The sequence below is a fragment of the Macaca mulatta genome, chromosome 17 (genome assembly GCF_049350105.2).
Source record: "Macaca mulatta isolate MMU2019108-1 chromosome 17, T2T-MMU8v2.0, whole genome shotgun sequence".
In the NCBI taxonomy this organism is placed as follows: domain Eukaryota; kingdom Metazoa; phylum Chordata; class Mammalia; order Primates; family Cercopithecidae; genus Macaca; species Macaca mulatta.
In genome coordinates this window covers 93,643,446-93,668,964 of record NC_133422.1, presented here as the reverse complement: position 1 = coordinate 93,668,964, position 25,519 = coordinate 93,643,446, and the positions used below count along the sequence as shown (strand labels likewise).

Below are 25,519 nucleotides of genomic sequence, written 5' to 3'. Positions count from 1 at the left end.
TATATAGCTTTAATTTTTTGGGCTTTGCATAGTTTTAGTCTCTGTCCACATAACATGTATTTTACTTAATTATAATAATTGCATACTCGTTTGGGCATTGCTTTTTTTCTTAGCATGTCAAAACATCTTTGTAGAGTCTCGTTAAATCAAGTAATTGGAGTTAAGTATGAGCATGTATCTGTATAACAGGCAAAGCAAGTTGACTGCTACTTCAGACAACTCCAGAATCTCAGCAGCTGAACACAGTAGGTGTTTCAGTTCTTGCTCCTGGGGCATTTCAGTGCCTGTTGGAGCAGGCGGTCTTCTGTAAGGTGATTCAGGACCCAGACTCTTTCCATCTTAGGCTCCATCCTTTCCTCAGGCCACCCAGTTCAGTGTTGGATCCTGTGTGCGTGGCTGCAGAGGGAAGGGGGAGGGACCACGTGGAAGCCTTTTGTGGGCCCAGATGAGGCAGCGGCCACATCTTTTCTACTCGAATACAATTGGTTAGAAGACAGTCACGTGGGCACACCAAACCATGAGGAGGCTGGGAAATGTGGTTCACCTGTATTGGAAAGGAGACAGGTTTTGGAAACAAATAGCAAGCCTCAGTCACAATTGCCAATTTAGATGCCACATACCAAATATCTTTAATATACTTCTTCTATACAAATTGTCGTTTTTAATACATGAAGCATTTATTGAGATTGTGTATATCAGGTGATTATAGTTTCAAAAATAATCTTCTAGTAACTGTTGATATAATGGACTTAGTTACTTTTTTTTTTTTTTTGAGATGGAGTCTTACTCTGTCACCCAGGCTGGAGTGCAGTGGCGTGATCTCAGCTCACAGCAACCTCCGCCTCCCCAGTTCAAGCAATTCTTGTGCCTTGGCCTCCCTAGTAGCTGGAATTACAAGCATGTGCCACCACGCATGGCTAATTTTTATACTTTTTGTAGTGAAAGGGTTTTACCATGTTGGCCAGGCTGGTCTCTAACTCCTAACCTCAGGTGATCCACCCATCTCGGCCTCTCAAAGTGTTGGGATTACAGGCGTGAGACACTGCGCTTGCCCTGGACTTAGTTACTTCTGATAACATCTTCTATATGCCTATTTTAGCATTGGGCATACTATAATATAGTTAGTTGAATATGCCTCTTTATCCCTGACCTAGCCCAGTCAATGCCTCGTATGTGGAAAGTGAGCCATAAACAAGGTGGCAGTGACTGCGATAGATAAAGGGGTTTTAACCAAGAGATCTAACTTTGGAAATAGCTAGGAAAGCCATATATATTCTCTTCTTCCCTACTTACTCGTTACCTCTTTCTCATGCTCAGTGCATGCTAGGGATGGACGTCCCCATCCCCTAGGATTCGCCCATGAGCCCCGGTTTAAGTAGTACCTGCCCCCCTGGCTCTGACCCAGCTGCTTGCCTGGTTTGGGCTCAGCTCATTATCTTTCTACCTTTGGGTATTACATATTAAGTATAGGTATCTGGGGATAGGGGGGATATTTTGAGACTCAGAGAAGGGTGTCTTGGAGCCTTATCTGAAATAATGAGTCCTGTGCATACGTTTAGGCCCTGGGCCAAGAAGGGATGGTATTGTGGCTGGAGCCATTCTGGGCATCTGACCTTGACTGCCAGGCCGTGGCTGGACACCTAATCAGGGCAGCTCTGGCAGACTCTAAGGCTTGGAAGGGGACATACCTAGTCAGGGATGACCCAAGAAATGATTGGAAGCTCCACCAGAATGCAGAGCTTCCTTTGTGTTTAAATAACTGAACAAGCATCACTCTGTGTAGCAGGACACCATCCAGCATTTTTTTGTCCCTTTGGAAACAACTCTTATTTCTGTTTCTTTCTGATAGCAAAACTAGCATACTCTAATTGTAGAAAATACAAAACATAGAGTAGAGCATATTAAGTTCTTTATCTTAAGAAATGGCATTTGTTTATGAGAATGTCTTGCTTATCTTTTCACCTTCCAGGCAAAGCCAAAGCTAATTGAGCCACTCGACTATGAAAATGTCATCGTCCAGAAGAAGACTCAGATCCTGAATGACTGTTTACGGGAGATGCTGCTCTTCCCTTACGATGACTTTCAGGTAAGTAACGTTATGTTTCTATCCATAGAACCATGTGTTTGATGTTAACAAACAGTATTTTTCTATGTATTGATTATTATTTGGTTAGTTAATTATGATTTTTTTTTTTTTTAAGACACAGTCTTGCTCTGTCACCCAGGCTTGAGTGCAGTGGTGCCATCTCGGCCCACTGCAACCTCCGCCTCCTGGGTTCAAGCAATTCTCCTGCCTCAGCCTCTCAAGTAACTGGGATTACAGGCATGTGCCACCATGCACGGCTAATTTTTGTATTTTTAGTAGAGACAGGGTTTTGCCATGGTGGCCAGGCTTGTCCCGAACTCCTGGCCTTAAGTGATCTATCTGCCTTGGCCTCTCAAAGTGCTGGGATTACAGGCACGAGCCACCGTGCCCGGCCTAACTATGATTTTTAAAAGATGAAAATAAATGTTATTTAAGAAAGAAAAGTTATTTTATATTCTTCCAAGCATCCTTCATGAGTTGATAATTTTTAGTGGTATTAGTTTTGCATATTAATTGTAAGTATGCAAAAATGTGTGTGTGTGTGTGTCTTGAATAAAAGTGCTATACTCTGTCCGGGCTGATTTAGTGGGCACAAGTGCCTTTGTGTCTTTTGAGACTTGTTTTGATTTAGATTTTTTGGCCAAGTACCTTAGAATCTTAATGATGGGCTTTGCTGGGGAGCAGTGGGAGATTTTGTCATGCATTTTTTTAGGATGGCACTTTGGGAGCCTGCCTTCAGAGGCCGTGCACTGTGTGTGGACTCCCAGCAAAGGGTTCAAGGTTAGCCAGGAATGTCCTGAAGTTTACCTCTCTAGTGTAATGTGGGTGCTATTCCTTGGAAGAAATGTGGAGGACTCAGCACAGCTCCTGCTGTGTGCTGCTCTTTTGGCCTGTGGTTGAGAGACTAACAAGAAGCTGTGAGGCTGCTGAGGAGTGAGAAGGACATTCTTCCTCCAGGAAGAATGCCTTGCAGCGAGTCACCTTGGTCCATTTGGAGGTTCTGGTTGCTTTCCTTGCTCTCCTGGGACCTAATCCTGGCACTTCTTTCTTCTCTCCTTTGATGCTCTTAGTCGGATGCTTCTCTACCTGATGCTGTTACCATTTAAGCCCTGTCTTTTGTGAATCGAGCTGCCTTATATTGTTTTAAGCTTCACTGATTCTTTGTTGTTTGATTCCAAAAGTGTTATATCCATGTACAAAAAGATAAATGAGAGGGAAAATTGAAATAATTGACATGAAAAGCCTCCCCACACCTTCTTTCTAATCCCACCCCACAGAACATAACTTACTGTATACAGCTCTGTGCATACTTCATTGTCTTTAGAAACTTCCATGTTAATAGCAATTGTTAAATTATGATCCTTGAAGTTTTTTTCCCCCACCAAATTTAAGAGACTCCAGCTTACAACAGAGGTGAGAATTTTCACAAATGTTCACTCTTTCTAACTTGTTAGAGATACATGGGCCCCAAAATGATTATTGTTTAGCTCTGTCCTACAGAAAAGGAATGCCCATGGGAATGAAATTGACTATTCATGTGGTGTTGCTGCCAAAGTAACTGGTAAATGGGTTGAGGTCATGCCAAAAAATATCATGCTTTGCGTACTTCATTACATGACTAAACTGCACAGGAACGGATAAATAAATGGGAACCTCTGAATGATGGCTTTTGCCTGTGATTTGGCAACAAATGAAAAGCAAAATCAAATGATTATAAATTATACTCCATGTTGACAAGATTTTCCTGTAGTGTTGTCTGAGGAAGCTAAAGGTTATCTCAAATTTCTCCGAACATGAAGTATGTGTTCTTCTTGGTATTAATTAGAGTAACAACTTTTTTGAGTTTGCAACCTAGAATGAAAAATTCTCTTTGTATGACTGAGATAAAATTGCTTAAGAAACAAACCAAAGAAACAAGATACAGTTAGTTGAGTATCATCTTATCCCAAGGGAACAGGATACCTGGATGTTTAAGGAGTTGCAGAATCAGACAGTTTAAACTTTGAGAAAACTACTGTGTCCCCTTTGCTTATAACTACTCTGGTGATACCAGATGCAAATATTCTAGGAACGGCAAAGAACTCACTAGCATTTTGTGGGCTAAGGAGATGAGCAAATATTATTTTCTGTTTGGGGGGAAGTTTTCCTAGAGATTTAGGAGCTTGAATTTGAGCTTTGATTCTCATCACAGGAATTGTGATGGGCCCCAGTGAAGTTTGGGTACAATTATTTGTTTTCTTCTAGACTCTCGCTTTCTCATCAGGTAAGGCCGTGTACTCTGTACTTTCTAGTTAAATTGTCTCAGTGGTGTTATTAACTGTCTAATTAGCTGGATGAGTGAAAGGTCTTAGCAGTGCCACAGATTCCTTCTCTCTCTGTTTTCTTAGGCAGAATAAGAGCAGAATAATTGTATTATTAGAGGCAGAGGGAACAAATTAGATCGGGAAAAGTGTTTTATTTCATATGGAAAACTAATACCAAGTTGGTTAGGAAATGGCAGCAGCAAAACGCATGCAGAGGGGTGATTTACTGCAATTAAATAATTAAGCAATATAAGTTAACTATTAAAATACTAGAACTTGGTGTACATTTCTGCCAAATATATTTGAAATGACAATTTACTAAAATATAAGCATGGATAGTGGTGATGCTCGTGTACATTTTTCAAGTAGGCACATGTTGATCTTGAGCCTTTACTGGTCCGATCCTAAAGGCATCTACATATTCTGGGAAAATAAGTTGTGTCAAGAAAAGATTTGCAGGTTGCATGTAGTTGCCTGAGGATGACCGAAGAGCATTTGCTACAACAACAGCAAAGAAGAGAGACATGAAGTAAACGTGAATTTTTAAAAATCAAAAGAATAGGCCAGGTGCAGTGGCTCACGCCTGTAATCCCAGCGCTTTGGGAGGCTGAGGCGGGCAGATCACGAGGTCAGGAGTTCGAGACCAGCCTGGCCAATATGGTGAAACCCCATCTCTACTAAAAAATACAAAAATTAGCCGGGCATGGTGATGCATGCCTGTAATCCCAGCTGCTCAGGAGGCTGAGGCAGAAGAATCGCTTGAAACCGGGAGGCGGAGGTTGCAGTGAGCCAAGATCGCGTCACTGCACTCCAGCCTGGGTGACAAAGCGAGACTCCATCTCAAAACAAACAAACAAATGAAAAAAATCAAAATAATACTTCCCAGCCATCAGGATATTGATGAAGTAGGCCAGGCACGGTGGCTCATGCCTGTAATCCCAGCACGTTGGGAGTCCGAGGCGGGTGGATCACCTGAGGTCAGGTGTTGGAGACCAGCCTGGCCAACATGGCAAAACCCTATCTCTACTAAAAATACAAAAATTAGCCAGGTGTGGTGGCAGGCACCTATAATTCCAGCTACTTGGGAGGCTGAGGCAAGATAATCGCTTGAACCTGGGAGGTGGAGGTTGCAGTGAGCAAAGATCGTGCCATTGCACTCCAGCCTGGGTGACAAGAGGAAAACTCCATCTCAAAAAAAAAAAAAAAAAAAAAAAAAAAGGGAATATTAATGAAGTAAAGTATATGTGATCGCCATGGCCAGGGACAGGAACACCAAGGGGCCTGCAGCCATCGCTAGCTGATGGCCCTTCTTTTTGCAGAATCAGATCCTGTTGCTTGGGGGATCTCTGCCATCTCTGCTTTGGCTTCATGGTTCTCCTTGCCAGCAGGATCTTCTCTTCTAGATCTTTCCTACCCTTTAGAGACCACTTGAAATCCCATATTGTCTGAAGCTATTTAAGTCCACAGAAACTTTTTACCCTACTCTCTCAGTTCCTTTCCTACTGCCTGTCTGCACTGTGCACATAAACACTTGAGTATGTGGTCTTGGCCCTTCACAGCCTGCTTCTTAGGCTTCTTGCGTGCTGCAGGTGTCCCCCCACCCCGTGCTGTGGTCCTGAGAAGGTTTGGCTTTGAGCCTCTGTCCTCCCACCCACCTGCCCACCTCCACATGCACAAAATGCCTTCCTTGCTAGGTGCTAGGGTTGAATACCCATTGCTTACCTTACTAATTAGTAAAATTTTTACAAGAATTAGGTTATTTTTCTTTGATTCATCAAGTAAATATTAATACTGTTTGGAACATGTGGCAGTCCCAGTGACTAGATTTGTAAAAGTGTTTGCAGGATCAATGATTCGGTTTGGCAGAAGGAGGTAATTTCTAAAATTAAAAAGTGCAGGTAAAACAGGGACTGGAGAGTATATTTTTTTCCAGTGATTAATAAACCTTTATTTTCTTATTGTTTTGTCATCTTACCCAGTTTATTTGGCATGAATCTGAGAACTTACTTTTTCCATGAGCAAAGTTAGAGGTAAACTTTAACAAGCAGTTAGACAGAGGTAATGGTTTTTAGATTGAAAGGCTTTAGGTCAAGCTGTATAAGTTGACTTGTCGCTTAAGACATGATGAGCCTCTGTTTAACTGAAAGTCAAGCCCAGGACGCCTGCCTTTTCCATCAAAGACATGGGATTTGGGTGGCAGCTGACTATTGATTTCCAGTGACGATTCTCCTTCAAGTGGAAGTATTTTTACCTGATGGTCCTGTTGGTGGGGACATTGTTAACCCTGTGATTAACCCACTGAATCTTCATCTGACTTTTAAGCTCCTTGTATCCTGACTTGTTACACAGCTTACTAATGCTTGTGCAACTGTGTAAAGTGATAGAATATGAGAAAAGTAGTGATTAGTAAGACTGTTGGAAGAAATTTATGCTACCATTCATATTTCATAAAAATTAGACTTTGGTGTTTGGTGTAAACAAACAGAGGATAGAGCTTGTATGGAAGGATAAAAAGAGCATGTTGGGCCGGGTTCGTTGGCTGTAACGTGTCTGTAACTGCAGCACTTTGGGTGACCAAGGTGGGAGGATTGCTTGAGCCTAGGAGTTCAAGACCACCCTGGACAGCACAGCAAGACCTCGTCTCTACGAAAAATAAATTTAAAAAATATTAGATACTGGAAAGATGGCAGAGCAAGAGCAAAGAAAAATCCCTTTGGTTCCAGAAAATCTGAAAAAGAGGAAGGCTTATCAAGCCCTGAAAGCCACTCAGGTAAAGCAGGCACTTTTAGCAAAGAAGGAGCAGAAGAAAGGAAAAGGTTCATGTTTAAGTGACTGGAATCATTCCTACATGATTCCCAGCGGCAGAAATGCAACAAGGTGCATCTCGGACAACTAGAAGTGAAACCTCATGCCTTGGAATTGCCAGATAAACATTCCTTGGCCTTTGTTTTACGCATCTAAAGAATTCATGGTGTGACTTTACTGGTGCAGAGAACCATTACAAGACTTTGCCTGGAGATAATTTTCAGTGGTATCTTTGTAAAAGTCATCCCCCCAGAGCCTAAAAATGCTGCTTATAGTAGAACCTTATGTGACCTGGGGATTTCCAATCTGAAGTCTGTCCAAGAACTCATTTTGAAACATGGACAAGCCAAGGTCGAGAATGAGACCATCCCTCTGACAGACAACACAGTGATTGAGGAGCACCTGGGGGAGTTTGGTGTCATTTGCCTGGGAGACCTCACTCATGAAATTGCCTTCCCAGGGAAGTATTTCCAGGAGATCTCATGGGTCTTGTGCCCTTCCCACTTCTCGGTGGCCCATCATGCTACCAAGAATAGAGTGGGCTTCCTCAAGGAGATGGGCTCACCTCGTTATTGGGGTGAACACATCAATCAGCTCAGCCACCAGCTGAACCCGATCCAGAATATCTGAAAGCACAGTGTAGTGGAAGCACATGTTTTGGGTTTTTTGGGAATTATTACCAAGTATCTTCAGAAAAGATTATTTCCTGCTTAATCTTCAAAAACCGGAAAGGAAGGGTCAAAGAAAAGACAGTCACTTATGTTCGTGGCAGGCACCTCTCATCACAGTCCAGTTCCAAGGAAAAATTCCAGCGTTTTTGACATTGGCTGCTGCCTCATCTGAAATCAGCATTTGCCATGGAGGAATAGAGGAGGGAGTTCTGCTTAGTTGCATCTTCTGTCTTGGGGTTTAATATTGTGAATGAGTAACTCAAGCTTATGTACAAGGCTCCCTAAGACTCCTGTAACAGTGGACCAAGCCCAGGGGCATAATTGAGTCTGGAGGTTCCTGGAGCCTTGTTTTGAAGACTTGAAATACATAGGAAGGAAGGCACAAAAATAAATACTGAGTTGTCTGTGGGAAAAAAAAAAAATAGCTGGGCATGGTGACGCACGCCTGTGGTCCCAGCTACTCGGGAGGCTGAGGTGGGAGGATCACTTGAGCCTAACAGTTTGAGGCTGCAGTGAGCCATGATTGTGCTTCTGTGGTCTGGCCTGGGTGACAGAGTGAGACCCTGTCTCAAAAGCACGTTGTATCCCACTTCTGGATATATGCCCCGAAGACTTGGAAGCACGGACTCAAAGAGAGATTTGTTCACCCCTATTGAGATCAGCATTATTTACAGTAGCCGAGAGGGGGAAGCAACCCAAGTGTCCGTCAAGGGATAAATGGAGAAACAAAATGTGGGATTTACATCCAATGGAATATTATTCAGCCTGAAAAGGGAAGCAACTCCTGTCCCATGTTACAATATGGATGGACCCTGAGGGTGTTATGCTCAGTGGATAAGCCAGTCACAGAAGGACAAATATGTTCAATTCCATATACATAACGTCCCTAAAGAATCAGATTCATCAGAGGCAGAAAGTAGAATGATGGTTACTAGGGATGGAGGTGGGGAGCAATGGGGAGTTATTGTTCAATGAGAACAGAGACACAGTTGGAAACATGAAAAGAATTTTGGAGATGGATGGTGGTGATGGTTGAAAAATGAGAATGTACTTAATGCCACTGAACTGTACACTTAAAAATGGTTAAGATGGTATATTTTATGTTTTATGTATTTAAAAATAACGATTTTTTAAAAGCATAGGATTTCATTATAGGATTTCTGTGCTATATTTATGGGTGGGAAACTGTTGTCATCCTTAGAACTGTTTGCAAAATCAGGTCAAGGAGTGAGTCCTTAGGTGCTTTTCCCACTGATACTCATGGTGTATTACCTATATAAATGTCTTAGCAAGAGAACTGAAAAGAAAGGATAGGAGTGCAGACCAAAGATTATTCATAATTGACAATCCTAGAAATTTTACTTTTTGGAAATGTTTGAATACAAGAGAATCCTAGAATGTTCTCAGCATTGTATAGAAAAATGTGCTTGCTCCATTTCCCTTTCAATAACATCCTGAGTTTTATTTTTCCTCTGGTTCTTTTCCTCTTCTACTTACATGAGACTGATAATGATCTACAAATCACTGAAATGGAGAGGAAGCCGTGCCTGCTGCTTACAAAGGCCTGGAAGTCCCTGATCTCATTTCCCATCTGTCCTTTTGAAAAGAAAAAAACTTATTTTCACGATGTTTTGTCCTCACTTTTTTATTATATACAGCCAAAAGAAAAAAAAAAAACACCTCAATACTTTGTTTTTGGCTTTTTATTGAAAAGTGTTCTTTCATAAATTCCTTGAAATTTTTATCAGTTAGAATTCAGTGGCCAATAGTGTAACTTTCTGTGAGCATTGTGGTTTCTGGGATATTAGTTCATGTCTAGGCTTAGACCTAACTGAAAAATCTGGATAAATTATGTTTCTGGGCCGGGCGCGGTGGCTCACGCCTGTAATCCCAGCACTTTGGGAGGCTGAGGCAGGCAGATTACCTGAGGTCAGGAGTTCGAGACCAGCCTGGCCAAGATGGTGAAACCCCATCTCTACCAAAAATATAAAAATTAGCCAAGCGTGATGGCGGGTGCCAGTAATCCCAGCTACTCGGGAGGCTGAGGCAGGAGAATCGCTTGAACTCAGGAGGCAGAGGTTACAGTGAGCCAAGATTGCGCCACTGCACTCCAGCCTAGGCAATGAGAGCCAAAGTCCGTCTCAAAAAAAAAAAAAAAAATTCTGAATAGACACTTCTAAACCTCCAGGAGATGAGAATTTTAATTCTAGTTCAAGTAATGCCTTTTACAGGAAATAGTGATCGCTGTTTTTTGTTGTTGTTGTTGTTTTGTTTTTTTTTGTTTTTTTAAATTATCATCACATAGTCCTTAAAAATAAAAGCTTACTTTTCAGGTAGCACTGATCAGCTGAGCTTAAGGGTATATTTATTTAACTTATGTTTATTCTTAAACAACTTGTGAAAGGACTCCGCTTTGTGAGGTACTTGGAACCATGAAGATAAGCTAGGATCCTTGCTTTTAAAATGCTCATAACTTAGGAGAGGAGATAAAGGTGTGTCTTAATATTAATAAGCAGGGGACTAGGACCCGTGTCATGACATAAATCTAGTCCCATGGGAATCTATTGTGGAAGTATTGTTTGAGAGCTTAGTGGAACACCCAGGTGCTGGGAGCTCTTGAAGTGGCTGGAAACGCGGAAGTCCAGCGCTGAGAGAAGTTGTGTTTAAAAAGGAAGATCTGGATTCATCCACAGAAAAGTGAGACAGGCAAGAAAGGGGCTGAGAGCATGACGGACTGAAGCCTGGGCTAGTGCCTTCATTTAGGAAACAGCAGGGGAAGCAGAGACAGAAGTTAGGCTAAGAACCAGGAAATGGAGGAGAAGAGTTGGAAGAAGGCAGGCAGAGTGGGCAGACAGTCTCTCCGCGGCTAGGGAGGTCCTGAGAAAGGGCAGTGGAGTTGGTGACCGGGCAGGGGTAAAGAAGTGAGTGGGGAGAAACAGGTTAGAGTAAGCTGGAAACAGAAAAAGGAATCAGAGTGACTCAGAGCAGTGACAAGGTCTGCGGGAGGTTTTACCAGGATTGGGAAAGCAAAAGTCAGCTGAGAAGGGTGAAAGCTAGGCATGGAGAAGAGATGGAAGATACAGGATAATGTGGTCTGAGTTTTGAAGCAGGGCCTTTCACGGGGTCTCAGGGGAGGGAATTAAGGGTTTTTTAGGGGAAGAGTTGAGGAAGGAGAGATACTGCCAGCTCCAAATAGAAGGAGAGGATTGGGTATTGAAAAGTGTAGTGGCAGATGGTGCTGAGGGAGCTAATGTCAAGCTGGCCTGGGGCAGGGGGAGCTTGGGCGAGTAAGGGTTTGGAAAGCAGACCATGAGGAGGGGCAGGGGGAGCAGCAAGTGTCATCAGCTTGTTCTCCCCCTGCTGGAACCATCACCACAGCCTTTGTCTGTCCCTCTTACCTGGATTAATGCGAGAGACTTCTCTCAAGTCTTCTGGGTTCTCTCCTTGCCCTCTTCCAGTGGGTCCTAACAGTGTAGCTGGAGAGGTTGTTTAAAAAGTGAGTCAGAGGATATCATTCCTGTGTTCAGAATCCCCCAGCAAAGGCCTTACAGTGGCCCAAGGGTCCCTGTGACCTTGTTTCCCATTTACTCCCAGGCCTTCTCCCAGCTCGCCTCTCCCACCACCCGCTGTCTGTCTGCAGCCACACTGGCCTCCTTGGGCTCCTGTCTCCCTCCCGAGGCAGGCTTCTGGCTTGGGACCTATCCTCTCCCTGCAAATTCTTTACCTGGCTATCTCTTGCCCCCTGCAAACCTTTTTCCAAATCTAACCTTTGCAGTGAGGCTGTTGCTAACTGCTGCACCTCCATCCTGCTTTGGCCTTGCTGGTCCTCTCTACCTTGCTCTGATTTCTTTTTTCTCTCCCTGTCTCTTACGAACTTCTCACACTGGTATATGTTCTTGTTTCTTACGTAGACTTCAGGAGGCAGGGATCTTAGTTTTTAAGCATGTGGAACAAGTGGTAGATATTCAATAAATATTTGTAGAATTAAACAAATGAATTATCAACCAAGAGGGGGGTCTTTCCACTGAAGATTTCAATGAAAACCATTAGCCTTGTTGGAAACGTCAGGCACCTGGGAATAGAGAAGAGAAAGGATGGATGGCCGTGATGGTGGCAGGACGTGGGTGAGAGTGAGTGACCCAAGGTCCTAAAATGACCTCCCAGGGAGTCGACGCTGGAGAGTCTTTGGAGGTGGACCCTGGACTGGGAAAAGAAGATACCAGAGGGCCCAGAGGATGAAGGAGCAAAAATACTTGGTGTGGGGTAGTTGGAGGGGTACCAGGGCACACTCAGGGAAGGGACGTGTCAGTGTCTGAGAGCTCACGAGAGGAGGGTGTGGTGATAACATGGACCATGGCTGAGACTTTAGACAGCTCTTGGGTGAGGAGAATCAGCATGTAACAAAGCATTAAATCATTTGGAAGAAATCCAGAAAATCGTAGATGTGCATTCAGCCCAACTACCAGGCCTACTAAACATCAATCAGATATCAAATCTAATTGAAGTAAGAAGTTAAGGGTAGAGCTCTTCAAGTGGCTATTTTGAGCATTTAAGCTTGAGCTGGATTCCCAGGTCCCTGGAAGATGTATGTTACAAGCTTTCTCATTAGAAATATTGCAGGAAAAGGAAGTGATTTACGAACATTTAGAATCATTGTTTCCTTGACTGATTCATTTGTTCTTTAATTTGTTTAAAACCATCTTGCTTAGCTCACCAAACTTCAAGAATATCAGCATTTGACTGTGCAAATTCAGTGTTATTTTCCTAAACTGAAGGAAGTGTTAAGGATGAAAATTGCTTCTGAAAAACAACTTCTATGCTAGAGTCCGTATCAGCAACCACAGAAGCATATTGGGGAAGCACAATTAACTTGGTATTTGTACCAGCCTTTCTAAATGAAGGTGGAGGTCTGATAGGGTAGGAGGATGATCTGGCCATGACCCCGCCATCCTTGAGTGAGGTTCAGCTGATTGGCACCTCACAGGGTTCTCCCGTCTTCCTCACCGCTCCAAGGGTATCCCTCTGCAGCCCCATGCGCTGTTACAGGCAGGGGAGGGTGTGTGGGCGGCTGTGTCCCCATGTGCCCTGGCATAGGACCGTAGGGGATGTGATTGAACATGTTACGCGGGAGCAGGGCACGCACACGGAACACAGTGTAGCGGTGCCCTCAGGAGCCAGAGAACTCAGCGGAACCGTGATGCCTCCTGCTGAAACAATTAGGGTACAAGATCAGTGTGTTGATTTTTATGTTTACAAAGTATTTTATCATTTTCTTTATTTTTTTTCCTCAGCCTGCTGAGGGTAGTAGCTTTTTTTTTTTTTTTTTTTCCTTCATATAGTGGACACTGTGACATGATTTTTGTTCCATGTTGTGGTCAGGAAAACCTAGGATCAAGTAGGGACATTAACTACATATGTAACTAGATAAAAGCACACACGTATGAAATACCACCGGTATACATCAAGTGAATGTAAGATGTTATTCTCTTATCCTGAATGAAGGTTATTGATGAACCCATTAGTCCATTATTGTATGTTTGTGTTCCTCATGAGAGGTCACATTCTTCTTTTCTTTTTAAAATGACATTTAGCTGACATTTTAAATATGTCAGAGAGAATGGTGAAATTCTACAATTGGTGGAACTGGATAAATGCAGACCATATTTGTAAACCAATAAGGGATAGAAGGACAATTTTATCCATGTGATTAGTGTATATGTCTTAGGATACTAAAGAAGATCAACAGGCATGGATAGAGGAAGATTTGAACTAAGGATATCATCTTCCATTGGGGTAGCCTAATCAAATGGAAATTTATGAAGTATACACTGTGTCTCCAGCATTCATTGCTATCCCTCTTTATTATGATTATTTGTAACTATGAAACTGCTTATTTTTCCCCTAAATAGAAAATAAAGCCTCCATGAGAATAGAAAGCCATAATTAAAAAAAAAAAATTATAAACCATAGTTTTTTGAAAATTCATGTTTACATTAGCCAACATTCCTACAACAGTATTTTATCCATAGTAGGCACTTAAGGGGTATTACACAAATGGATGGATATGAGAACTTGGCACCAGTGGCCTTTGAGGTCATTAGAGCGTATCTCAAGGTGGCAAATCATGGGAGCAGAAGAAAAGGAGCCACAGTATGTTTTCATGCAAAAACAAACACACACAAACCAAGAGTCTTTAAAGGAAATGGAAATCCAGGTTTTGGTCTCAGAATTCCTAGATGTCATTTAACATATTACCAGGCACAAAATTCTCTATGGCTTCTAAAACAAAAATAAGTCCTGCTATGTCTGTATCTCTGCCTTTTTCTACCAGGGTTGCCTGGAAGAACCTAGATAATATTGAGTGTGTCCCACATGGGTTTGAGCAACACTCTCGAGTGTGTGCACGAGATCCAAAGAGGACAGATTCAGTGAGTTCATCAAAGTCCCCTGATGTCAGAAGTCCTAGAGTCAGAGTGCCTTCCCCATCTGCTTAGCATTATATCTACAAAGCTGACTCTGCGCTGTGTTTGAAGTAAGACTCTGGATGACAGCCCAGGAGCTGAAATGCTGCTCTGATAGGAGCAGCGTGGCGCTGGTCAACTCAGAGGGATCTGAGTGAAATTATACTCCGTGCATAAGTGAAACCTTACATAGGGATGATGGGTGGCACATTAGGGAGTATGTCTTCCTAAGACAAGTCCTGAAGGAAAGTTCATTGGTGTGTCAAGATGTGTAAATACAGTCATGCACTGCATAATGACCTTTCAGTCAACAATGGTGGTCCCATCAAATTATAATGCTGTATTTTACCATACCTTTTCTGTGTTTAGATATGTTTAGGTACACACATACTTCCATTGTGTTACGTCTCCCTGCAGTAGTCAGCACAGTCCCATGCTGTACAGGTTTGTGGCCTAGGAGTAATAGGCTATACCCTGTAGCCTACGTGCGTGGTAGGCTATACCATCTAGGTTTGTGAGTACACTTTATCACGTCTGCACAAGGAGAAAGTCACCTAATGATGCATTTCTCAGAATGTATCTCCAGAGTTATGCAACACATAACTATGATGGACATGTTTTAACTTGAAGCTTATCCACCGTGCTAGATGTCCACACAAAATTATGGTCCTTTTAGCAACTAAAATAGAATTCTAAAGAAAGACAACCGGCCGGGCGCGGTGGCTCACGCCTATAATCCCAGCACTTTGGGAGGCCGAGGCAGGTGGATCATGAGGTCAGGAGATCGAGACCATACTGGCTAACACGATGAAACCCCGTCCCTACTAAAAATACAAAAAGTTAGCCGGGCGTGGTGGCGGGCACCTACCCGAGTAGCAGCTACTCGGGAGGCTGAGGCAGGAGAATGGCGTGAGCCTGGTAGGCGGAGCTTGCAGTGAGCTGAGATCACGCCACTGCACTCCAGCCTGGGTGACAGAGCGAGACTGTCTCAAAAAAAAAAAAAAAAAAAAAAAAAAAAAAAAGACAACCAGAGACACATGCAGACAACTGGAAAACAAAAGAAAGTACACTTACTTACACCTACCTCAAGGTTGAGTGGAATGCGCGTGAAAGAGTTGGTAGGTGCTCTAGACGCTAGAGGTAGTGACGGGACCCAAGATGTAGTCATGTGTCCACAGGGGTTTTCACTCAGGTCTGTCTCTTATTACTCTGATCCTTTCATAAGTTATAAACCTTCCTAAAACTCAGTTTTCTTAATCTGTAATTCAGTGATGACATTTCCCCTAAAATTTGGTCCTCACAGATGTTTGAGAATCCAAAGAGATACCACCATCCAGGAGACCTCTGCATGCCCTTGCTGCTGCCCTTCCATTGGTGGGGAGACGCTGGGTTACCAGGGAGCTTATTACAACCTCTATTCTCTCCTCTAGGGAATGTCATTTTATTTTTGAGGGTGGCTGTTTTTAGTTGCCACCCTCAACTTTAGTTGTTCAGCAGGCTGAATCCCTTACTAAACGGGAAGCCAGACATGCCACTTGGGCCCCGAATGACCACAAGGCTACTCCTGGTTTTCTGGGTAACTCTCCTGTCCTCAGCTGTGCAGTAGTACTTAGGAAGTGATTTTAAAATTGCTTCTTTGTAAGACCAAAAAAAATACGATTCTTTACAAAAATGCACTTAATTGATAACTAGTTATTAAGGCTTCTGAACATTTATGTTACTTAGTTTACTGCATTTTAATAAACAATCGTGTGTGCTCTTCCATTTGAGGGATTTGAGAAGGTAGCAGAATGAAATTCATATGACCCTCAAAGGTCTACTGAAATCTGACTTTTTAGGAAGCAGTACATTATTTGGTGAAAGGAACTGTCTGACGTCTCACGTGTTGCTGAGACGCTGTTTCATTTGGAACCTCATGTGATCTCACAATTAAATTGTGCAGTCCCTCTTTTGAAGTCCCAACTTCACATTTACTCAGCAACATTCATCTTGTGTCAGGTGTTCTGCTGGGTATTGGAGAATTAAAGATGAATAACATGGTCAGATTCTCAAGTCTGGCAGGAGACACAGAAGTATCTTTGAGTAATCTCAGCAGAATGGTACGTGTGCCTGAGACCGGTCTGAGCAACTTGGTGCCAGTCAGAGGGGCCTGGTGCATTAGGGAATCAGAAATAGTCCATGTTGCTGGATGGTTGGAGAAGGGCAGAAGAATCCAGCAAAGTTAGTATGGTTGGTCACAAAAGGTCTTAGGTCATGCTGAGGAGTTTGGATTTTATTCTGGTGGCAATGAGGCGTCATTGAAAGAATTTCAGCGGAGGCACGATGCTGTCAGATGAGAGATTTAGAAAGACAAATGGCAGCTGTGCAGAGAATAGATAAGAGAGATGATAGAGGGAAGATGGGCCTACTGGTTAGGGTGCTGCACTGTGGTTTGTGCATTTTTGTACTTTGTACTCTGTACTTTGACATCAGGCAGAGTGAAGGGTGGCTCTGTTGAAGGACCAGAGAAAGAAATGGGGGACCATGCAGGTGCCCGTGAAGAGGAGCAGTTAAAGAGGCAGAGAAGGCCCCCCCACCTCAAGACCACCAAAAAGATGGATTATAGAATCTGTGTTAGGAGAGCTTAGGCTCAAATAGTCCATGAGAAATGTGTAATTCTCTGCTCGTATCAAGACTCAGCCCAGCCCCTGCGGTGAGTCACGCCTGTAATCCTAGCACTTTAGGGGGCCAAGGTGGGACAACTGCTTGAGCCTAGGAGGTCAAGGCTGCAGTGAGCCACGATCACACCACTGCACTCCAGCCTGGGCAACAGAGCAAGACCCTATGTCTTAAAAAGCAACAACAACAAAAAAAACTCAGCCCTTGTAATGTTTTAAATGTGTTCCTTGGGAATTGGCTTTCATTAAACTCCTTCCAGAAACCTAAATGGAATTCCTTCTTCAGCCTCTCTGTCCTATGCTTTGCTCATTTTCTTAATTATTAGCGAATTAAACATGGAGGCTCTTTAGGCAGCTGTTCCCTGAATATGGAATTTGTCTGACGTTAATAGAACGTCGTGGGTTAACTGCCAAGACATGAACCGTGAGGTAAAATGTGGGAACGCCCTGTGTAAATTTTAGTTTCCAGTCTAGCTTGGTACTGAATCCTCTGAAAAAGCAAGTCATATGCTCTGAAACAAATGCATCTGCCAGATACTTGGAAAGGTTTCATCACCTCTGCGCTCAGCAAGTTTCAGCGATGTTCGCAGAGTTGTTGAATAGTAATGTTTGATACTGCACTCGATACAAAATATTTAATGTACAGACCAGTGCAACCATGTGGGGTTTCCAGCAGATACCAGAGGGACATAATTCTGCAGAGACGTGAGGCACCATGCAGTTTGGCTGAGGCCTAGAGACAAAAGGAAGGAGCTCTTGTGAGCCATCTAAGAGGGAGTAGCTTGCAATCAGAGATAACTTTAGAACATGGATGTGGACGCTATCCATTTGGCCCAGCTGAGAACAATAAAAATTGAACCCAGGGTTAACTCAGTGAGGGAGATAGGCCAGGCCCAGGGAATGCTCCTGAAGAGCTCAGTCTTGGCTTGGACCTCCTGGGCTTTGCTTTTTGGCTGCATCCAGGTCCCCCCATCTCCTGAGCCCTGCCCCCGCCCCAGGCCCACCCTAAGAGCTGCCCTTCCTTCAGCAGATTCAAGTACTGTTTCTCTGACAAATGCATGAAGTCCTCAGGTGTTTGAAGGGATAGTTCTAAGTAAATGAAAACAAGCACAAAAATAAGCACAAGCACGGATGCTTTACATGAGATTACAAAGAGGAGAGAGGATTGATGGCTCCACAGTTAAGCCTAAGGGTAGACTGGAATTGATGGGGTCTGAGGCCTGCTGAGCTTCTGTAACAGGTGGTCACTGTGGACCCCGGGATTCCTTCTCTCGGATTTTAGGTCATCCTCAGTCCTCAGAGAATAGACCGTCTTAGAGGCAGGACCCCAGGTACCCTGAAATGCCCCTCCAGCTCCCTCGGTTTGCAGTCCTGCTCTCACTGACAGTTCACTCCTAAAGAGAAGCGTCTTCCCCTCTCCTGACTCAGTGTCTCAGTTGGAGTGCGGTGGTCTCCCCTTTCTTCGGGTTGGCTCTCGAGAACTACCTGGGAGGCTGCTGGGTACTCCCCATCTCTTCCTGCCTCAGAGCCTGTGCTCCCCTTTTGGACTGTCCCTGATGTTTGTTTCTCTGTTGAGGGAGGAAACTCCCAGCTCTCTGCTCCTTTGAACAGCAGAGATGTGGAGACACTCTGTCACCGGTTCCAGCAGCTGGCTCAGGTTACAGCCCACCCGCTTCTTTGGGAGATTGTCTTTAGCTCATGGTCCCAGGGCAAGGGTGGGCCTATTGTTGGTCTTTTAATTAAAATTTTATAAAATATGATGTTTTAAATATCCCATGGATTTGCATACTTCCCACCAGGAATTAAGAGGGCTATTTTGTTATAGTTTAAGCCCATTGTAAAGTAGTTAATAAAAAATCCAGTGCCATGAGTTGAGAAGGTTAGAAAAATAAGATACGTCTTTGTTAATACTCACTGTTATATTTATTTAAATCTACGTAGTGAATCTTCCCTCCTTTTTACCCAACAATTCTTTCCATAAAGAAAAATAATTAAGGTAATGCAACCGTGATTCAAAGCAAATATGGTATTCATCTTTTTTCTTTTTTCTGGATGCCTTTTATGTTTTAGTTTCTTACAAAGCAATTTCCAGCACTCAGATAAACCATTTGAGAGGAACAGACTTAGAATTCCATACTCATAGAACTGTGGGATTTTTAAACCACAAAGGAAACCTAGAGATCCTAGAAGAGTGTTCTGTGGATGTGGAAAGTTCAAATATCCCCCAAGACTGCACAGCTAATTAGAGGCAGAGCTGGGGTAAGGACTCAGGTTTCCTGGCTCTCAACTCAAATCTCTTTCCAATATCATTTCTCAAATTCTAACATCGGAAGTTGACTGAAACGATTCACTTCACATTTCTTGTAGTTTGAAACATTAGCTTCTCAGAATCTTCAGCTTCAGTGGGGCCAGGGTAACGTGTTGGCTGCCACCGATGGAGGCCACACAGAGCCCCGGCCAGGTTGGGGTCAGGAACGTAGTTAGGAGGGAGAGATTCCACATTTAAGCTGCAGAGACAGCAGTGAGTGATGATAGAAGCAAGAAACGCCAGAGGCCCTAGGGGTCGGCCCAGGTGAGGAAACAGGTACCTCCACTCACTCCCTTTAGGTGGGCCTGCCCTGCTGCCCAGGGCTAAGTGGCTTCCCACAGTGGCTCAGAAACATCACAGTAACCCCAGTGTTTGGCGGGGATCATTTCAACTAAGAGGAAAAAACTTTTTTTTTTTTTTGAGACGGAGTCTCGCTCTGTCGCCCAGGGTGGAGTGCAGTGACCGGATCTCAGCTCACTGCAAGCTCCGCCTCCCGGGTTCACGCCATTTTCCTGCCTCAGCCTCCCGAGTAGCTGGGACTACAGGTGCCCGTCACCTCGCCCGGCTAGTTTTTTTTTGTTTTTTAGTAGAGACGGGGTTTCACCGTGTTAGCCAGGATGGTCTCGATCTCCTGACCTCATGATCCGCCCATCTCGGCCTCCCAAAGTGCTGGGATTACAGGCTTGAGCTACCGCGCCTGGCCTTTTTTTTTTTTTTTTTTTTTTTTTTAAGTAAAAAGGATCTATTTGAAATTTGTCATTCCAAACTAGACTTGGAGAAAGTTGTAAATTTCACTCTTTTTATTCTGGGAGCAACTCTGTGCTTTTCTAGCTCATTCTGTTAAAAAAAAAGAAAAAGAAAAAGAAAAACAAACTGTCCCATAAATATTGAGACTGGGGCTCTCAGGTGTCTGTGCATCCTCATATAAGAACTTTGGGAAAGGATGTCACCCCTTTTTCTTCCTTTTTAATTATGCCTGTGATTTTGTGGAACTTCCTGTAAGACTCCTGTCCATATTTGCTGAAGGTAACTAAGAATTTCTTAGTGTCAAAGGCCACATGTTTAACCTAAGTAATGATACTGACTGAAAATAATTTGCCTTCTATTATAATAGCTAGGAAAGAGCTTTTATCTATCTATCTTTCTATCTGTTGATCATCTATCTATCTATCTGCCTTTCTTTTTTTCTTTTTTCTTTTTCCTTTTCTTTCTTGCCGGTGCATACCTTGGTAAAGGGCTTTTATTTTGAAATTATGTTTATGCTGTGAGATTTCTATCCCAATAGTTATCTGAGATGCTAGCAATGTTTAGGTTTAATTTTCAGACACATATTACACTAATTATGGTGTGAAATGTTTTTTTCCCCCTTCCCTTTTCAAATGTACAGATTTCTTAGCAGAATGGAAATGGTTTGTTTCCAGACACAGAAATAGGACTGGTATGCTTTGAATACCCACCTTGATGTTGATTTATATAAAGTGGATATAAAGGATATAAACCCATCTTTTAGCAGAAATATGGTTTTAACTGATAGAAAAGTAGAAAAGAATACCACAGCTATGAAAAAGAAAACTTGGCTTATTATTGAGAAGCGCTTTAGTGCTTTTGGAGTATAAATCTCTTAGTATTGACTTGGACTTGTCTGTAAGCCAAATAAATAAAACTATAGAAATTTAATGTGAATCAGTTTGGCATAAAGTAGATGATTATCTGAATATGACTTTTAATACATAAAATCTGTGGAGAAATTAAAACAGAGCGTTCACTCATGCTATAGTCTTCCCTTGTCAGTTTCTATAATGGACCAGATAACTTTTTGTAATAATAGGGGAAAAAAACTTACATGCAAGTAATGGTTGTTATTGGTAGATTCCTAGTTCTGTCTCCATTGACTGTTTTATTCATTCTTTTCTTTTCCCTCCCTCCCTCCCTCCCTCCCTCCCTCCCTCTCTCTCTCTCTCTCTCTCTCTCTCTTTCTTTCTTTCTTTCTTTCTTTCTTTCTTTCTTTCTTTCTTTCTTTCTTTCTTTCTTTCTCTTTCTTTTCTTTCTTTTTCTTTCTTTTCTTTCTTTTCTTTTGTTGAGACTGGGTCTCGCTCCATCACCCAGGCTGTAGTGCAGTGGCCTGGTCACAGCTCACTGCAGCCTCGAACTTTTGGTCTCAAGAGATCCTCCCATTGCAGCCTCCTGTGTAGCTGGGACTCCAGGCGCATGATACCATGCCTGGGTAATTTTTTTATTTTTAGTAGAGACAGGGTCTCGTTATGTTGCCCAGGTTGGTCTCGAACTCCTGGTTTCAAGTGATCCTCCCACCTCGGCCTCCCAAAGTGTATTTGCTCATTCTTGAAACATTTATTGAGTATTTAGCACATAGCTAGAAATAGTAAGACGTATCTCCTGTTCTCAAAGGAATTTGCAATCTGATGGGGTAAAGAAGGGCATGTGGGTACAGGAGAGTTTTAGATAATGGGGTTAGGGTTGACTAACTGTTCAGACGGGTCTCAGAGTGGTTTATAAGGTCACCATGGTGCAGGATCAGACCTCGGGTTTGCAAGTCCAGAGATGGAATTTGGTCACCCAGAGTGTTTCAGGCTCGGGAACTGACTTGTTGCAGGCAACCCCAGAAGAGCACAAACCAGAATGTCATTTTATTTTATTAATATGCATTGAGAACTAGAATTCACAAGCAGATCAGAATATTATATTGGCTGTGTATTTTCTCCCAGTAGGAAAGTCTAAATGGGAAGCATATTATAAATAAGTGGCTCGGTGAGACTGTACTCAGAGCAAGGGCAATGAATTAGAAGACCTTAGCAGCTGATGGTATCAAACATTGACGGCCCCATTGGTGCCAAGCCTAGTAGTCCTCCCCTCCCCCATGGGTCCAGCCTAATAGGTTCCAGCCTTTCCTTTATTATTTATTTATTTATTTTTTGAGACAGGTTCTCATTCCGTCACCCAGTCTAGAGTGCAGTGGCATGGTCTTGGCGCACTGTGACCTCCACCTCCTGAGTTCAAGCGATTCTCATGCCTCAGCCTCTGAAGTAGCTGAGACTGCAGGCGTGCGCCATCACGCTGCCTGATTTTTTGGTAGAGATGGGGTTTCACCATGTTGGCTAGGCTGGTCTTGAACTCCTGATCTCAAGTGATCTGCCTGCCTTGGCCCCCACAAAGTGCTGGGATTACAGGTGTGAGCCACCGTGCCCAGCTCCAACCTTTCTCTTAAACAGTGATAGAGACACTGACAGAATTCCTCTAGCCATGGAAGCCTGGTTCTTTCTGTTGGCCTATTCTTATCCCAGATATGGAATTTTAGTGCTGTTTAGTTCAAGGTCAGTGAGAATTCTAGGCAGTTTTTCCTTTGACTTAAGTTTTTAGTTCTAGGATTTAATAGATTTATTTATTTATTTATTTATTTATTGGCAAAGAGTTAATCTCATTCATTATATCTCAATTTTGTGCTTTGAACTTCCCAAGGGCAAGTTTATCTCCATGTTTCTCTTAGTTTTGTACTGAATATAACTTGTGCTCATCCTTTACAATGTAGCTTAAGCTAATTTTAGCTTTCCCTCAGTGTACCTTTTCTCGATGTCCTCTTCTCTACCTTATTGAATTTAGACTCCCCTATTTTCTCTCTCATATCCTGTGCTTCTGTGCTCTTTTCTCTATACTCTTCTGTACTTACCATACTCTAATAATTATTTCCTCATCATTCTCTTTCATCAGACTGTAAGTTTTAAAAGAATAGCAACTATATTTTATTAAAGTTTGTGTCTGCAGCTTCTAGCTCAGTGTCTGGAAGAAGGTAGGGACCCAGTAAGGTGTGGATAGATGGATGGATAGATGGATGGATGGATAAAGTAATATTTATGCTGAGTCCTTAAATGATCAGTAGAATATTTTTCATAAGACACTACAAACTACTCTCAAGATCCAACAGGCATTTACTGCATCTTACTTGACCTCTTTCGTGGCATTGAGTAGAAGGGAGACTGTGGAAACGAGATTGCAGCATAGTGTATCTCCTCAGTGCTTCTGTCGTAACTCTGTAGTGTAGCTAGTATTTGAAATCCATTTTCATGAAAATGGCAGTATTCTTCAGTACTATAACTTGGAGGTATTCCTAGTGTCTTACAATCTTGTTTTGGTTTTCTGTTGTTTAGTAACAAACCACCCCAAAGCCTAGTAACTTAAGACAATAATTTATTATTTTTTGCAATTCTAAAATCTGGTCAAGGCTCAGCTGGGTGGTTCTTCTGTTTTACACTGTAGGAACTGGAATGTCCAAGATATTTCCTTGCTCATATTGTGGTATCTCGCCTGGGGTGGCTGAGACCAGCTGGGGGATGGTGGGGCATCTTGTATATATCCTCTCTTTATGGGTAGCTTGTACTTCCTGTTACCATGGTGGTCTCAAGATGATAGAACTTCTTATATGGTGACTGGCTTCCAAGAAGGAGGTAGTGGAAGCTCCCAGTTTTTCTGAAGGCTAGGTTTGGGTGCGGTGCGGTGGCTCATGCCTATTATCCCAGCACTTTGGGAGGCCAAGGTGGGAGGATTGCTTGAACCCAGGAGTTCAAGACCAGTCTGGACAAAATGGTGAGACCCCCATCTCTATAAAAAATATAAAAATTAGCCAGGCATGGTGGTTCATGCCTGTGGTCCCAGCTACTTGGGAGGCTGAGGTGGGAGGATCACTTGAGCTCAGGAGGGTGAGGTTGCACTGAGCTGTGATTGCCCCACTGCACTCCATCCTGGGTGACTGAGTGAGATATTGTCTCAAAAAACACCACCACCAACAAAGGCTAGGCTTAGAACTGATGATCATTCCTTCTATCTCATTTTGTTGGTGAAAGCCAGCCCAGATTTAGGGAGAGGGGAGACGGACTGTGCCTCCTGGCTAACAAGGGGAAACCCTGTCTCTACTAAAAATACAAAAAATTAGCCGGGTGTGGTAGCAGGTGCCTGTAGTCCTAGCTAATTGGGAGGCTGAGGCAGAAGAATGGCATGAACCCAGGAGGCAGGGCTTGCAGTGAGCCGAGATCGCGCCACTGCACTCCAGCCTGGGCGACAGAGTGAGACTCTGTCTCAAAAAATAAATAAATAAATAAATAAATAAATAAATTAATTAAAAAGAAAAAGAAAATGAAACCTTAAGCTCAGTTATTGAGGTAGACAGGATGCTACCCCTGCCTTGTCATTTTATTTAAAAGAAGCATTTAAGCCTAATGAACAAGAACAGTTCTAATGTCCCTTGGAGGGGAGGTTTCCCAGTTCATAGATTTGTTTAGCAATTACTAATTGAGGATCTTCTGTGTGTCTAGTTATCTATGCTCTTAGGCACTGGGGATGTGGCAGTGAACAAGAACAGATGTAAATGACAAGAGATGGGTGGTGGTGATGGTTGCACAATTGCATGAATATACTTAAAGCCACTGTATACTTCAAAATGTTTAAAATGGTAAATTTATGTATATTTTACCACAATAAAAGCAGTTAAGGCAAGTAAGACGCTATGTCATGGGACTAGATCAAGCACTTGGGGGTGGGATGTTAGGGACTTTGAAAGGGGCCTCTACCCTGCAGGAAGGGCTGGCTGGAGGGATCTGTGGGCGCCTGATCCAGAAAGAAGCAGGAGCTGTGACCCAGCCTGGCCTTGGAACTTGAGGTTGCCAAATGGAATCTGTTGTGTGTGACCGAAGGAGGCAGCTGCACTGGATGGGGGAAATTGGAGGGACTCTGTGGGTGCCAGGCCCAGCTGCAGGGCACACAGCTGCACTCTGAGGCTGGCACCTGCCTCCTTCACTTACCCAAGGCTTTTCCTCCTGTTTTTGTTTCCAGACGGCCATCCTGAGACGACAGGGTCGATACATATGCTCAACAGTGCCTGCGAAGGCGGAAGAGGAAGCACAGAGCTTGTTTGTTACAGAGGTAAGGCTCTTTCCTGTATTAATTTACATTTTAAAGTCATTTCCCCCTAACTGCCTCTTTTTCTTTAAATTTCAAAATTGTCAAGAAAGTGTCAAAGGGTAATTATATTTCTATGATGGATGTTTGAATACGAGAATAATGTGAAATTTTCAGACTCTGAAACTTGGACAGAAATGTCCACAGGGGCTATTTCTTTTTTATATTTTTATTATTTTTAAAATTTTACTTAGTTGGAGGGGGCTATATCTGATTTCAAAAAGTGAATTCCACAGAATTTATCTCATGGGCTTAAAATAAGCA

At 43.0% G+C, this 25,519-nt stretch overlaps 1 protein-coding gene, 1 long non-coding RNA gene and 1 pseudogene across 27 annotated transcripts in view; 2 read left to right on the top strand and 1 right to left on the bottom strand.

The window, feature by feature from the left end:
- The window catches only part of DOCK9 (dedicator of cytokinesis 9), a 299,986-nt gene that overhangs the window by 133,871 nt on the left and 140,596 nt on the right, over window positions 1–25,519 (top strand). For all 26 annotated transcript variants that reach the window (XR_013407697.1, XM_077973900.1, XM_028837250.2 and 23 more), the window contains exons 2-3: window positions 1,970–2,086; window positions 25,130–25,219. Coding sequence is in view for 25 of the 26 variants with exons in the window: in XM_077973900.1 (XP_077830026.1) it covers window positions 1,970–2,086; window positions 25,130–25,219 (207 nt within the window). In the remaining variant the exon portion in view is untranslated. The remainder of the gene's footprint in view (window positions 1–1,969; window positions 2,087–25,129; window positions 25,220–25,519) is intronic.
- On the bottom strand, window positions 412–25,190 carry LOC144336172 (uncharacterized). The gene is made up of 3 exons (XR_013407698.1): window positions 25,099–25,190; window positions 11,264–11,341; window positions 412–544 (listed from the first exon to the last, which is right to left on the bottom strand). It is a non-coding gene; the product is annotated as an uncharacterized LOC144336172 (long non-coding RNA).
- Window positions 6,960–7,934, top strand: LOC106994352 (ribosomal protein uL30-like pseudogene; annotated as a pseudogene).